Source organism: Mustela erminea, chromosome 8 (genome assembly GCF_009829155.1).
Source record: "Mustela erminea isolate mMusErm1 chromosome 8, mMusErm1.Pri, whole genome shotgun sequence".
Taxonomy (NCBI): Eukaryota; Metazoa; Chordata; class Mammalia; order Carnivora; family Mustelidae; genus Mustela; species Mustela erminea.
The window spans coordinates 30,861,022-30,877,089 of NC_045621.1; the positions used below are offsets into that span (position 1 = coordinate 30,861,022).

The 16,068-nt window shown below is 42.1% G+C and overlaps 1 protein-coding gene across 2 annotated transcripts in view; it reads right to left on the reverse strand.

The window, feature by feature from the left end:
* Positions 1-16,068, reverse strand: part of EPHA4 (EPH receptor A4) — a 142,286-nt gene that overhangs the window by 32,898 nt on the left and 93,320 nt on the right. For both annotated transcript variants that reach the window (XM_032354942.1, XM_032354943.1), the window contains exons 6-7: positions 1,492-1,616; positions 128-287 (exon numbers count right to left, since the gene is read on the reverse strand). In XM_032354942.1, the coding sequence (XP_032210833.1) occupies positions 128-287; positions 1,492-1,616 (285 nt within the window). The remainder of the gene's footprint in view (positions 1-127; positions 288-1,491; positions 1,617-16,068) is intronic.

Sequence of the window (16,068 nt, forward strand, 5' to 3'; positions counted from 1 at the left end):
ATCGTCATCTCAAACCGTGTTCATTGACAACAGAATGTTCACCTAACCAGAAATCAGGTACAGTTCCTTGGATCTCACTGTAATATGATTTCACCTGGACTGTAAAAAGGGCCTCAGAAGTTGGTACCTGTGTTGGTTGTGACCTCCAGGGGCTCACTGAAGTCACCGTAACCAGCTGCTGTCCTGGCGCGGACATGGAACACATAGGAAGTCAGAGGATTCAGGCCTTTGATGTCTGTGTTCCTGGCAGCCGTCCGGACGATGCGGTAGCTCCGCTCATTCTGATCCTGCATCGTGGGGCAATAACATTAGAGAAGGTGGGAAAATAAATCCCCCACTTACTCTAGGCACATAATTAAAGGAACCAAGCCAGTGTACTTAGAAGTTGAAAGTAAGGGGCATCTGGGTGGCTCAGTCAGTTAAGTGTCTGACTTCAGCCCAGGTCGTGGTCCTGGGGTCCTGGGATCGAGCCCCACATCAAGCTCCGTGCTCAGTTGGGAGTCTGTTTCTTCTTCTGTCCCTCACCCCACTCCTGCTCGCCCCCTCTCTCTCAAATAAATAAATAAAATTTTAAAAAGTTGAAAGTAAACAGAGATGAATAAACTCTAAACCTCCTGTCCACTTCAATGTTGGAGGTACCATTGTAAGATCTCGGACTCTGAAGGACATGTGGGGTTTGGGTGTGATCACTGTTGACACTGACCATATGCAGATCTTGACTTATGATCTTTTTTAAAAAGGAAATCAGATGATGGTTGGTGGCTTTTCTCAGTCCACAGACAGCAATTTAACAGAAATAACCATAAGAAGGTCTCTCATCTTTTTCTATTTTCTGTCTAGAAAATGTCAAAAATGTTGTAATCTGGTTTCAGTGAAAAAATAAATCCTGTCCCCTTTCTGCTTTTAATAAGGAAGCCAATAAGTGATTATCTTTAAAAAGAAAGAGAAGTCAATTGTTCATTTTCCAGACAATCTTGAATGCAAATAGCTCTCTTCAGAATTCTGTCCTTTAAGGGAGACAAGTTATTTGTAAAAATAATGTCTTTCTATAACTTTAAGAGGCTGAAAATGTAATTTTCCTTCCCTGATTTTCTATTAAAAGTCATCAAAACCCACACCTTGATTCTGAATAGCAGTGATCTACTTAAACAGATCATTATTTCGACTTTTATGAGTCACTCTCACTGATAGAAGGCTTATATATAAGAACCGTTTAGTTATCTTGATTTCCATTACTAGAAAGAAAAAATGGTTATATTAGAACACAATGTATTTTTCCTATTTTTCATGATAAGCGACTTAATACATAAAATTCATAATTGGATTCGATTGGGGAACAAAATGCATTTGGTTTTGAGATTCACTAGCGTTTTGGATTTTTAACTGGCTAAATCTAAAGAGAAAAAGGAAGGAAAGAGGGAAGGAGAGAAGGAGTGGGGGACTGATGGTCAGGAGAAGAGAGGGAAGGAAGCTTGCTCATTCAAGTAATACCTTCTCATAATACTTGACTTCATACTCCAAGATCACCCCATTGGGCCTATCTGGTTCCAGCCAAGCCAGAGCAACACTGTATCTTGTAACTTCTTTCGCCTGGACCAAAGCAATGGAGGAAGGTGCTATTGGGAAAAACAAAAACAAAAGGGGAAGCAATCAATAATTTCATTTTACTTAAGAAAGGTGTGAAGGACTATCTCATCTTCCCCAGATTCCTGTGTCAGTCTTCCCCAGGACAAAAGCATACCATTTTTATGGTTCCTTCCAATATGCTGGTGTATGGTTGATCTTAGAAAGATATTCTCTGAGGTAAAAGCCTACAGCATCACCTCCACAGAACCTGCAGCCATTCTTCACGAAATCTATAGAGAACGCTACCTCCTTCTCTATTTTTTGCAAGTCGTGACATCCACTGGAAGACCTCCTTTTAAGTTCCGTAAAACTGCATCTCCTCCTACATCCCAAGTTTCCAAGTGGTCATCTTACTGATCGTTAATTTTATACAAGCAGGAGAATCTGCCACTCTTCCCACGGGACGGTAGGAAATGCAAACAATTTCTATTCTTTCCAATATAAATACAAGTACTGTTTAATTGCGGCTAAGTTTCCAGTTTGACGCAGTGATGCAAATAATGAAGAGCACAAATAGAACAATGATGATCTTTCTGGACATGCGTGACTTTTTTTTTTTTTTTTTTAATGCGTGACGTTTTGAAGCTATGTTTATAGAAGCTGAAATATTGCTTTTGCCGGCTGAGTAGCAAACTTTCTTCTTCCCACTACGAAAGACGCAAAAGCAGCCCTCTATTGGCTGCGTTCGCAGGGGTTCTTGAGATTTATAAAACCAGGCTGCCCTCGTCTTCACTGTGATAGTCACATCTCCCGCTGTCGTCAAGCTCTGCTGGGACTGACAGTGACACAAATGTGCCATCTCTGGGGAGAAGGGGAGCATTCATGAAACCCGTCAACTTACCTAACAAAGCTGGTCTGTAGAACCAGAGATTAGGGGCCTCCCTCAACTGAATGTACAATCCTGTTTGCTACCAAATTGTGGAAATATGTGAAACCATCACAAAATGGCCACTGAGGAACAACAACATAGCGTCGGGTCATTCTCCTGCTCTTTCCCAACATACACACACAAGCGAACGTGCACACGGACCCTTTGCCCTATTTCCCTCTCCCACTCTTTTCCCCCCAAAGCTATTCCAGACTGAACCTCAGGCATAAACACCAATGAAAGGCATAGTGGATACACATGTCCTTCATCAAAGGCAACCCCAAGGTTAGTAACGCCAAACTGGGTGAACAGAGCTGCACACAGCAGACATATGGAAGCCACTGAACATCTGAAGAAAATGAAAAACGGAAATGTGCTCATTAGCTGCATTTAGGCTTCCCTCCCCCCAACACACACACACACACACACACACACACACACACACACACAAGCGCACATACACATTTTCTCTCTCTCTTTCCTTACTGGTTGACATGCAACCATTGTCCAGCAAACTGCAAGGAGGGACTCTCTCTTAAATACAAAGACGGTAAGAAGGCTAAGAAGGCTGCCCGGCTGTGAAAAGCTGTTTCACTCCAGGTAATAATATATTGTCTAACAGAGCACTTCAGGATACACTCCATAAAAAGGGGCTCTTTAAACTGACGTTCAGGATTGGGACGTGAAATAGAAAAGCCAGGGTTTTCGAAAGAAAGCGGCAGAGGAAGGGGGGGATCATCGAGTTACACAGTGACTTTCTCTCGGAAATGGTCTGGGTCAGATCCTGATAATGAACAGATTCTTTGGGAAAGAACTGTCTGGCTGCCCTTGGGGTGCCCTTGACTAAGCTTGGTTCTCTCTGACTGGGTTATCACTAAACAGCTGCACGTGGGCAATGAACCTGATTTCCATTTTAGAAGCCAGAGCAGCGGTGTTCCTGTGACCATTCAAGGGGGATATGAACTCAACCGAACTCCTCGCAATACCACGGGCAGGGCATCCCCCATATAATTGTGTAGACTATTTCTAATGCAGTCATACTTGGAAAAATCCATATGCATAAACGTGTAAATCAACCAACCGTGTGTGCTGACTCTGCCTAACGAGATGAGATGAAAGAGGAAAGTAGAACAGTTCCAGTTCCCGAAAGGTATTACGCTGTGTGGCTGTCATGCCTGAATTCTTACTGGACAGAGGTCTTTCAGAAAAGCATTTTTATCAGGCCACAGTGAAAAAAGCAATCCATGACCAAGTGAGATGAAAAAATACACCGACTACAACATGCAACTGCTCTGTAGTCAAACATGGTGGCCTTTCCTCCCCCTGAAGAGAGCGCCTTACCGTCTCTGGTACAAAGAACACCAGCTTGGGAAGGAAAAACACTGGGCTTTACAGGGCTGCCACTCTGGAGGGAAGAGGCAGTCTGGCTGTGTGCTTCACATTATAAGCCACCCAGGGGTTTTTCCCTTGACCTTCCCACCCTGCTTCTAACAAAGCCTCCATCTCCACATCTGGAAGCTGTCACCCTGCCAGGTGTGCCCGGCCGTGGCTTGCTTCCCCAGATGAGCCACTTGGCAATGGCATTTCTCGATCATTCTCCTACCCCAATGGTTCCCAAGCTTGTCTTCTCATGCCATTCATGTAATTGCTGCCACATCCTTCTACAACTTGTGCTATGATTTCATTAATGGTGTTCTTGAACCCACATGCTACACTGACTCGAATTACAGTTAAGAAGAAACTTCCCATTACTGATATAAATAAAACCCTGTTAACAGCAGGTAACCCTAAAAATGAGTATGTGAGTAAACAATACCATCAGTGGTTGCTGGACATTCTTGCCTCTCCCTGCATTACCCAAAATAGGATAATCCAGGCATCAACTTGAGATTCTAGCCTTGGAATAATGGGAAGAACTGAGGGAGAATTGAAAGAAACTTAATTTTCACACAGGGCAATTCAGTATTACAGGACTTCCATATGGGTCTTCACTAAAATGATCTCTGGGGCCACCACTGTTAGGTTTCTACATTTTAGTAAACACTGCCAAGCCTTTCTCAATTTAGAAATGGTTTGGATCCTGGGTCCCAACACCCTAGGGCTCTGCTCTTTGCTAACAAAATTATAAGATAATAGACTGATAGAATAACAGATTGAACATTCTTGCCCTTAAAATAGGTTCAAAAGGAGCTATGAAATATCAATGCCTTACTTCAAAAGAGGGTTTCCCACCACAGTGGAAATTTTAGTCAACATAAAAAGACCAAGCAGAAAAAAAGGTGCTGCTTGTCTCTCACTTCTCTAACTTACATTCCGAAACCTGTGGAGATGTAATTTTTCCTCAGGACTGACTCATCCACAAGCACATTCTTAATGAGCACCCGTGGAATAAGGCAGAGATGGAAAAGCGCAGACAAAGCTGAATCACACACAGTCGTTGGTATCAAAGGAAGCCCCATCTGATCCTTCAGCCTCTTCTGAATTAACAACAACAAAATAGATGAGGAAATTTTTATAATAGTCTTACAGAGAAGACCCCCATTTTCTAGAACTCAAGAGGAGGCAGTTCCTGCTAAGTCTCTTCTTACCCACATTTTCTCGTGGTGATGGGAAGAAGAATGGGGTGGCTGCTTCCTTATTATACTGTGTTTTTAGACATGCAATACCCTTACAAGAGTCAGAGGGGACGCCAGGAGGAAGATGAAGGCTGATGTAAGGAGCCTCACTACAAGAAAGAGACACAGATTGGAAACATTCCTACCCACCCACAGACTTCCTTCATAAAGGAGGTGTTTGCTTTGAGGAAAGTTTTGTGCCCCTGGACATAAGCAGGCATTCTTTGATGGCCAGAATTTTAGCATAACACTCAACAAGGAGGGCTGGTCATGCTCGCCTGACAGTAGGATGGTTGAGAAGATGACTGAAGGGTGTAAAGATCACAAGGACAGGAGCCATCAGAGGGTGGTTTTAAAGAAAGGTCTGTGACGTAATTTAATCAAGTCCGTAGTTTTCAAATGTTAGAAGCAATATTTCCGATGATTGACAGATGTCCATTTTCCTGTCCCGAGATGTTGTTCTCTGAGACCACATCCTATGACTCTCAAGGGTATTTGAGGAATTTGAGTCCAAACCACATTCTTGACTTCCTTTTCTTTTTGCTTATAAATCACATTGACGTTCCAGTTCAATCATTCAACAAATGCCTTTTAAGTCTCTGCTCCAGGAACTTAAAATCCAAAGTAGAGCTAAAGAGGCATTTATATTTAAACAGTTAAACAGTATTTGGCTAAGTAAAGATAGTGGCTGAGATAAGAAACCAGAATAGGGAAGAGGACATTGTAAATTCCAGAAAGAACCATGGAAGGATTTGGAGTAAGGCTATGAAGGTAGGTCAAGATTTACAGTGGCTAACAGGAGGCAGAAAGGTGAAAGATGGCTGAACGGAGGTGCACCTGCTCCGAGTATGACTGGGATTTTCTTGAAATGATTTCTTGAAATTACTTAGTACTCTAATTCTGTGATCATCGAGGGCTCACCTAGGACATGTGAAATGAGATAAAGATAAAAATATCTTTGACTCATATTCTTAAAGGTATTCTTCACTAATTTGGTGGAAGGTTGATGACTATTAGAAGGATTCTGGGTGTAATTCTGGGTTTGAAATTTACCAGTTGCCATCTTGGCCAAGTCACTCAAATTTTCTTGCCTCTGCTCTCCCATTTGTAAAACACCTTCCTTCCAGATACCAGCGTGTGAGCCATTAGAACGTATTCTCCATAAAGGTAGGGCTTTCCCTTGTCCATATCGATATCCAAACTATTCAATCATGTCTGGCACATAGTGAGTGCCCAATAAACTTGCCAAACCAGTAACTAAATGTTAAAATAGTCTTGAGAAAATCTCTGTAGACAGGGAGATGTTTTCTAAATATGAAGTACCAGAAGTCAGTCATCCTTAAAACAACGTTTCATCTGCACCTGTTTCAGATGACCTTCTATGGGTCTGGTTTTGCTATTTAGGTTAACTAAAATAATTGACAATTAGGAGGAAAGCAAATGACAATTCTAATTATAAATGGAGTCTCTGTTTTCTAAGAGATATGAGAGGCTTCTGAGCGCCCCCCCCCCAAACATACAGGTTGTAAAATGTCATTCAAATGTGAATTAACATTAAAAGCAGTCTTCGCTGCACCTGTCACAGACAGCATTTTGAGGGGCTGCTCTTTCGGTCTACAGAGATGTTGACAATCTCCTCAGCATTTCACCTCCATCTTGCGAGGGCATGTTAAATAGTTCTCCTCACCACAAAGGTATATCATAGCATTGAAATCCCCCCTCCCCTCGCCAAGTCATAATCCTATATCCAGAAAGGGCCCTAAGCATCTCTCTTGTTTAAACCTATAGTTATCTCCAAAGATGTGCTAGTGGGAACAAGTCAGTGACTGGCCGAAGAAGCCATGAGGTATTGCATGTATCCCTGAAATTCCACCAGAGGGACATCACTGATGAAGTGTCTGGGTAACAGAGTGCAGAGCCCTCTGCGGTCAGGGTCGGGACAGCAAGATGAAGCACGTGGAAGGGAGATCTTCCCACACACACACTGGAAACAGTAAAATGTTTCCACTTTCTAAAGATGGAGCCACCACCACAGAGGACAAAAGAAAAAAACGCACCAAAGCTTGAAGGGTTGAATGATCTAAGCTTTCTACTAGAAAGCCAAAATAAATTATCCCCCCCTTCAAATAATTCTGTATTCAAAATTCCACAGATCTCTGAGAAACTGAAAAGTGCTTTCTAAATAGAATCCCCATTTGCAATGTACCTGTGGTTACGTTTGGTGGGAGACCTGGCCACATGCATGCAGAAGGCACGTGTGGGTTTTATCAAAGTGTGTGTTCCCCATAAACAGGAACAGCACAGATGAGGGGCTCGATCGTGCCTCTCTAACAGTGGTACATTTCACAACGAAGAATTACAGGAGATGCTTTGATGTCAAACAGAGGAGGCTCCTTTTAAGAAAATGGTAAATTTAACTGTCTTTGGTTCAAAGCTCAGCAGTTCCCCTTGCTCCCCACCGATGCAAGTGCTACAATTTTCTTTTATTCGCTTCCTCAATGACTCGCCATTAAACACCTACAAGTCGTTTTACTGCAGCAGTTTGGCACTCGTGACACCGAAATAGGATGGAGAGGAGGAAGGAAAAAAAAAAAAAAAAGACACTGGGCCAAGAAAGGCAGGAAGGAGTCTTTGCGAATCACTGCAGGCTATCGAACTGTTTGCTTGGGTCCAGCATCAGGAGCCATGAATTAAAAACAGTTTGGGAGACCCTGAGTGGGGAAAGGAGCAGCTCAAACAGATCGACTGCATTTCACTACTGGCTCAAATTAGGAGGGCGGAGGGAGGAAGGCAGGAAATAAGCAGATTCGATGAAAGCTCTCCAGCCTGCAGGCAAGTTAGAGTGGAAACAGCCCTTTAGGAAAGTCAAGAAACCCAAAGCCAGAGATGTCAGTGGTCCAACAATGCCCAGTGCTAGGAGGAAGAGCACACTTCTTAACCACAGCAGGGTGCCCCTTTCCCAGATCTGAATGTAAGAGCCAATGTTTACTCGAGGGGTCTTTCACTGATAGGAAAAATAAACCCACAGTTTATACATATCTCTGCTTCATGCAAACGGCATATTTAAATTTAATTACTTGGGGCTTAAGGTGGTTTTTGTTCCCTCTTTCTTTCTCATTTCAACACCGCAGCTCTGATTTGCTCTTTATCAAAGGTTTGTGCATTTTAAAATGCTGTCAGGCATCAAAATTAAATGCTTCAGAGCACTAATGATATCCTTGTGATTAAGGGTTTTGCCGTCACAGAAATGCTAAGAACGCTGGTGCTAATATTAATTGCTTTCTTCTTCCACATCCCACCAAAGGAAGGAAGGATGTCTCCTCTGAGCTTTGCACTATCTATGGCACTAAACACCAGTGAGTAATTTTTTTCTTTTACTATGATCATTGCAGTATTTTATAGTACTCAACAGTGTGAAGTGTTTTCATAGACATATGATTTCATTTCCACTACATTGAACCAGCTGGCTTAACCCTCTGCTATTTTTTAGATAAAAATCATTAAAAAAGACTCAAGTCCCATCCACCCTCCCTTACGCTGGTGCTACATCACCAATGTAACAACTCTGCTCTGCACCCTTCAGCATCTAGCTGCCGCATCATTAATAAGCACCTAAGCACATTTTATCAGAGTCAAGAAATAAAATTGTAAAATTGTGTTAAAAAAAAAAGTACAGAAAAAGTTGATTACTCCAAAACTGATACAGAATTATTTTCCTATTCAACAAAAAACAGAGCACCAAACTCTCAATTAAATTCTTTAGAAGACTGAATTCAAGGAAGTTCATTTATATTTAAATATGGATATATTAAGCGTACACTTAAAATATATGAGGGATCTGTTCCTCACCGCCCCCCACCCTGAAAGTGATTTCCTTCCAAGGTCAGGACAGAGTCGATTTTAAACAAATACTATAAAATAAAGCAGGGCACAGTAACACTTACCAAAAGGCTGCAAAGACCCATGCTTCCGGAGATTTTCAGAATCTGGATTTGGGACACTAATGGTGCCTTAACTAAGTGAACCGAGAGCATGCCCTTACAAAGCATGAAGCTCAGACTCTTATTTTACTTATTTTTCCAGAGAAATGGGTGGCAGATCATTGTAGAGAAATCTTTGAGAGAGAGCTGTTAACCCAATTTTGAACAACAGAAGGTGACACTATCCTTGGTCTTCGTGAGATGTCTTGGCACACAAGTGGAAGGTATTAAGATTGGCCTCTGTGGCTAAGTGTCCCAAGATGTGAGCACCCCTCCCCCAAATAACTCTTTCTGGGAAGAGGCCGCTCAGACAAGGACTTTTCAGGCTGGAGGGTTCGTGTGACTGAATTCTGGACAATAGGATGTAGATTTAAGTGATTATTCCTTTTTCAGACCTATTATGTAAACAGTGTTCTTGGGCCTCTCCATCTTCTCTACCCTACCCTCTATTGGGGCTGAATGTTGTTCAGGTCCAGACCCAAATACCCCCTCATCTACTAATGACTAACAGACATTTGGGGTTACAGCAGGTACTCATTCAGGTAACATGGAGCCATTCACAAAAAAGAGGCCTTTTGCACAGAACATTTGCAGATGGTAACTAACTAAATACTCCGGTGGTTCCAGAAGACTGAGCTGTGGTCTCAAGCTGCCTGAGTGGTTTCGGGTTCCCTCCCGGACCCTCAGGCCACAGCTCGGGCACTGTAAGCAGATAGCTACTCACTTGTGCAAGAGACTGGGGAGCACTGCCCCGAGGTCAGCAATTCCAGGAGCAGATGTGCAGCTTTGCAGGGACACAACCGGCTGCAGGTCTTCTCCCAGTGAATGAGTTCAGCAGAATCACAAATTACTGGGCTCAAAGATTCCACGGAGCCTGTCTTAACGTTCCATGGGAAAAGACAATGGGGTTCTCAAAATGGCTTTTCTGGGGCACCTGGGTGGCTCGGTGGGTTAAGCCTCTGCCTTCGGCTCAGGTCATGATCTCGGGGTCCTGGGATAGAGCCCCGCATTGGGCTCTCCGCTCAACGGGGAGCCTGTTTTCCACCCCCCTCTCTGCCTGCCTCTCTGCCTACTTGTGATTTCCAGCTGTCAAATAAATAAATAAAGTCCTTTAAAAAATGGCTTTTCTTTTCAGAAAAACGTTGGTCTCCACTGCCTAGAGTTAACAGGTGACACAGTTAAAGGCTTGGACCATGTCGATCAGAGGAAAACCGAGAAGAGGGGGCAGGTGAGCGTATCTGGCCGCCTCCACAAGGCACTGGCACCCGCTTACCACCATTTCGACCAAGCAGCTCTCTGAGGTTACTTGTAATTATCACCTTTAAATTCATATTTGCAAACTTAGGCAACACACAGAAGGTACAGTAATTGTACCGGAGCTATAAAATGAGACTGTAAACCCAAGTCTGCCCGACTCGGAAGTACACGAGCCTCCTACTGTACCCTATACCTATAAACACACACTCACTAAATTAGCATTTGTTAACTGCCATGTACCAAGCACCGTTTAAAAGGTCTTTCAAGAATTAATTCATACAATCTTCAGAAAAACCCTATGAGGCAGGTACTATTATTGTTCTCATTTTATAGTAAGGAGATCAAGGTACAGAGAGTTTGAGTGACTTGCCCCAAGTTACAGTATGTAAGTGGTGAATTCACAAGTCAGGTCCTAGAGCCCACATTTTCAACCACTGAGCCACAGGAGGCTTCCAGTATCTCCCCTCCTGGCACTTGTATGAAATGAGAGATTTGAACATTAAATGGCTTGCTCTCCCAAAGCATCACCAGCCTTAGTAACAGCATACCCTACATCTGCTATATGTTACCTAGGTATACGACTGTCCCCATTCATTCTTGGTCACCAAAAATCCGGAAGTAACTTGGACATGACCTCCGTTCACAGACAAAGCTTAAAAGCTTTTGGAGATGAATCACCTCACCAGAGAACTACTTAAAGACCTAAGAAGAGAACTCTCTGAAATACAACAATTCAATTGCAAAAGAAAATAACAGTAATTGAAGTTAGGGGAGGGGGAGGGGGTAAAAGGCAAGCTTCTGTAAAGTTGACAATGTTCTAGTCTTTGCTCTGGTTTATGGTTACACAGGTGTTTGCTTTGGGATAATTCACTGACTGTACATTCGTGGCTTATCCACTTTTCTGTACATGTGTATAGTTTATAATCAAAAGGCTAAAACTAAGATATAAAGGATGGAATAAGAAAGTTAGTATTAGAAAGACCCATCCAGTATCTTTTGTTAACCCTCTGGGTAAAGGTCTAAAGGTGTCATGAAAGATCTGAGTTTTTGCAAATTAGGACGTTTCTAACTATTTAACTGTTCTGTTTCGTATTTGAGCCACACAGCAATTCCTACTCTCTGTAGTAAAGAAAATGAATTACTTAAATGTTTGTTTTACTTTAAAAACTATCTTAAATTAACATTACTACATGTATAGCCAAACCAGTTGTAGGATTACAGGGGGTAACAGGGGCGCCTGGGTGGCTCTGTTATTAAGACTGTCTTCAGCTCCAGTCATGATGCCAGAGTCCCGGGATCGAGCCCCACATCGAGCTCCCTGCTCAGTGGGAAGCCTGCCTCTCCCTTTCCCACTCCCACTCCCCCTGCTTGTGTTCTCTCTCTCTGTCAAATAAATAAATAAAATCTTTAAAGAAAAAAAAAAAAAAAGGTGAGTAACAGTTCGACTTGGAAGGAAGGTCCATGTCCCCTAGAAGTAACTGAAGATGACTTCGGGCACTGAGTGTCTCCAAGGTAGTTCAAGTGTGTCTTCTGTTTCATTGAGAGCTGCTTGTTTTATTTTCTATTTGCTTACTAAGAAACTTGTTGGCAGGTTCCAACAAGGGTAGCCCAATATTTGCCAACAGAAACATGGCAGGATTCAGTGTGTATTTCCTGTTAAGTAAGAATGCCAGTCTGAGACTAACAGGAAAACAAGTCTTTTGACTGGAAGGCAATTTATAAGAATTTGCCTGAGAAAGACAACCGTTTCAAATGGGCAAAGTTAGCAAGAATGAATGAGATAACTTTTTTTTTCTCTGAATGCCTCTAGGAAGATGAATCTTTTCACTGTACCTCAGTAGATCAAGAAGTATCTAGGATAAACTCTTGGCTGAAATTATTTTGTATGTGTTTTGATTAGAAAGGACGATGACAAGCCTTGGGCAAAGGGAGCTCCTCCGTGCCCAACAATGCCTGCCAAAATTATTCTGGAATACGGAGGATGGTATAAAGGAAAGGTTCTCTTCTGCCGAGCAGAAATACAGCATAGAGAGTGGCTGTGAATCAAGGCTTCTATTCCTCTAGCTGTCAACTGCACTGGAGAGCTTCAGGCATTCCAAATCTGGAAAATAAAAGCTGTGCTGTGGGCTTCAGGTTCTCTTTGTTACTCAGACAGCTGCTAATCGTCCCGCTGTGTTTGGAACCAAGGAGACAATGCTGTAACATTTAGCTTTTTGACATCCGAAGCATCTAGATCAGTCCCCTATTAAAGATGTATTAATCACAAAGACTCTAAAAGCCAGGAAGATAGATGCACCTAGTAAATCTCTGCTGTTGCCTTTTACTTCCCACACTCACGTTTCTACATTTACAGGCGGAAGTGCTTAAAAGCCTGCTCCAGAAACTGACCAATAAAGAGCCCTGTTCATTACTTTATATCAAATGCCTGATGATTTCCTACGCCTGGAAAAGCCTTTCAGAAGGAGGTAAGACATTGATCACTCTGCTAAAAGAGCCTGTCTGTTTCAATAAATAGATCCACTGTGACTGTTGTCATCTTGACTTTTCAAGTGTGATAACTAATTCAGGAGTGTGGCTTTGTTGCTACAGGGACATCCAAATCATCTGTGTAGTTTTTAAAAAAGAAGAAGAAGAAGAAGAAGAAGAAGGAGGAGAAAAAAGAAGAAGAAGAAAAAAAAAGGCCATGAGCTAAACCAACAAAACTCCAGGCAGCAAAATATCAATACTACCAGCACCAGCAGTACTAATCAGCAGCACGACTACTAATACTAGTGCTACTAAGAGTACTCATTTTACTTGGCCTCCCAGTCAGGTCAGATTATGCCCCAGGTCATGACCTGCCTGAGAGTGAAACGGGAGCTTATTCTGGGTTTGGACGCCTGGAAAAATGGAGTAAGTGTGATGGATCAAGCTTTGGAATTCTGCGCACCAAAATTTATGTTAATAAAAAGGTTTCAGAGTTACTCTCTCACATGGGTCTTCATTTCACAAGAGCATTCCAGAGAGACATCCAACTCTCTCCATCAAGGAGTAGACCGTCCATAACATCTGTTCTGAAGGGGTGACCTAGTTATCAACCACTAAACAAAGAAAAAAAATTAAAAAATAAAAACAGTTAGCCTGACTGATGTTACCACAGAGGCCCAGAATCCAATTTTCTTTTTTCTTCCTTACCTATAATCTTCATCAGAGATACCTAATCACCGTGACACAAGAGGAAGAGAAAAGTCTCACAAGGAAGCTCCTGTTAACTACGGAAAAGTGGCATTCACCATTCCGAGTTATTGGAAATCTTCTGAGATTAGATTGCTATTTTTTATTTCCCAGGCTAACAGAACCCGTAAGAGTCAAGTGCAGCATCTGCATGATGCGAGGCTGGTGCCAGCTCAAGGCTCTGGGTTCCTTGGCTTTCGATGGAGTCTGCATACATCATGACGAACTCCTTCCCCATCACTGTCTCAGAGACAGTCCACCGTCTTCCAAATTGAAAGAGTAGGAAGTCAATTAGTGTCACTTATGATGTGAACACCTGTCGACTAAGACCTGGACTGAGACCAATTTCATTACCATAGTCACTCAATGTCTGCCAGATGGTCAGGCCTTAGACCACTTATGATACAGTCCAGATTCAAGGAGGTGACCTAAAGACAGAAAGGTCCAGAGTCCCATTAGTCATCTCCTGAGCCATCCAATTCCCCATCACTTTTCCAATTGCAACAGGATACCTATTTTTCCTAGTGGTCATTTAAAAAGACCACAAGAGCTGCTTGAAAAAAGAAAAAAGAAAAAAAAAAAGTCATGGTGACGAGAAATTGAGGATATTCGCTCTTAAATGATAACCACTTTCACCAGCCATTGTTATTTTTAAATCTGAAACTACTTTTTAATAACTCAACTTTCTCTTATTGCATTTTAAAACACATGGACAGAATAAAAAAAAAACCCACAGAAATGAAAAATATCAGACAAAGAATAAAGTGAAGCATGAAATTATAGGCTACAGATTATCACTGACAGGATAAGACAGACAGGCAGAGGGTACATTTCAATACAATTTTAGTTGCAAATCTATGTGTTCTTTGCTACTTGGAATTTTTCCAAGTCCAAATGTTGCTTGGCTTCAAGAACAATGGCTAAATGCTGAGAAATGGTGGCCATAGATGGTAGAGTAGAGTGTTGCAGGTGGAGGGGGGATGGGGAGAAAGAAAAAATCAGGATGACGAGCACTACTGTGACTCTCCCTCATGTCCCCAATTGGCTTCTCTACATGGAAGTCTGGGGACGTTCTGAACCCAGGGAAGTCAAATACTCAAGGGGCAGTATCCATGAACCTGAGAACAAATGCAGAGGAGCCGATTTTTCAGTAATACCTAAGGAAGCCTTCATTTTACTTGGAGCTCAATCTTTCCCTCCCGGTTTCTTGCTTGCTATGAAGACAAGCACAGAGTGACTGATACATGGAGAGAAGTGATGGAGACCTTTGGGTTAAATTACAGCCAACACATTTTGCAAATGCTTCATATACAAATGGTCACCACATGCTATGCTCTCAAAGATGTGGCCAAGAAATGATATTCTTGAAGCCCTCATGTTTGAAACTCTATCTTTTTGGCAATTGTCATAAAAGCTAGGATCGAGGTTAGAGAAAGGAGCATAATTTATGACAAGGAATTTTAAGCTTGGGAATTTGCAACAATAGAATTATTATTTTTTAAAAAAACATTGGGGTATCTGCCAGAAACAAAATGTATAGTCCAGATAGTTTAAACTCCTACAGGCATTATAAGTCCAAAGCTGAAACAACCAAGCTATTAAATTTTAAAATGTTATTAAGGCCAATAAGATGTCTCCAGCTGGATCTGTGTTTGTCCAAGATAACTTTTGTAGGCATAAAGAATAACAAAGGATGAATTAGGAAATCTATCACTGTTTTAGGACTTGAACTTTCTTTTCTTTTCTTTCTTTTTTAACTAGGAGGTTCACAGCATCTCACTGGGGCCTCTCTTTAACACAACTTGCTGAAGTGTGAAAATCAGTATCACGGGCTCCACTCAGGAGTCAATCTGTAAATACTGGCAAGGACCTCATTAGAACAACACATCGCCTAGAGAGAGTCCCACAGTGTGGTCTCCGAGATAGACCCTGGAGCGGGTCTCCTGCACACTCCAGGCAGTTATGGGAGTATTTCGTGTGTGTTCTGAAACAAGAAGGGAAGAGGAGCTGGAAAGAAAGAGAAAAAGCCGTCACCCAAAGCACACATGCAACGAAGGTTATACTCCTGAAGAATTAACAGGGACATTTAAAGGGCTTCTCTTCGGTCATTCTTACCCAGACAATACCCTTTGACATTACACAAAGATTCCTTCAATGTATCACCAGCCTCTTAGAGCCACACCTGAATTAGATGACTACTTGGCACTGGTTTGCTATAATGAGGACAGCGAACACAATTTATCCTTTTTAAGTTCTATGACCTGTGCTCTGGTTACAAGACACTAATTTCCACAGGCTGATATTCTGCCATATTTGTACTCCCTGCTTTCAACAGAAAACAAAGCAACAAGAATCCCCATTATATACTGTAATAATAATCATGCCCCTATATTAAAATGGGTTGAAATGAGATGATGCTAGCTTCAAGAGTTCCCAAACTTCCCAAAGGATCCTCCTAGAAAGATTCCTAAAATCAGGATTCAGTGGATTTCAGTGCAAACAAGGGCTA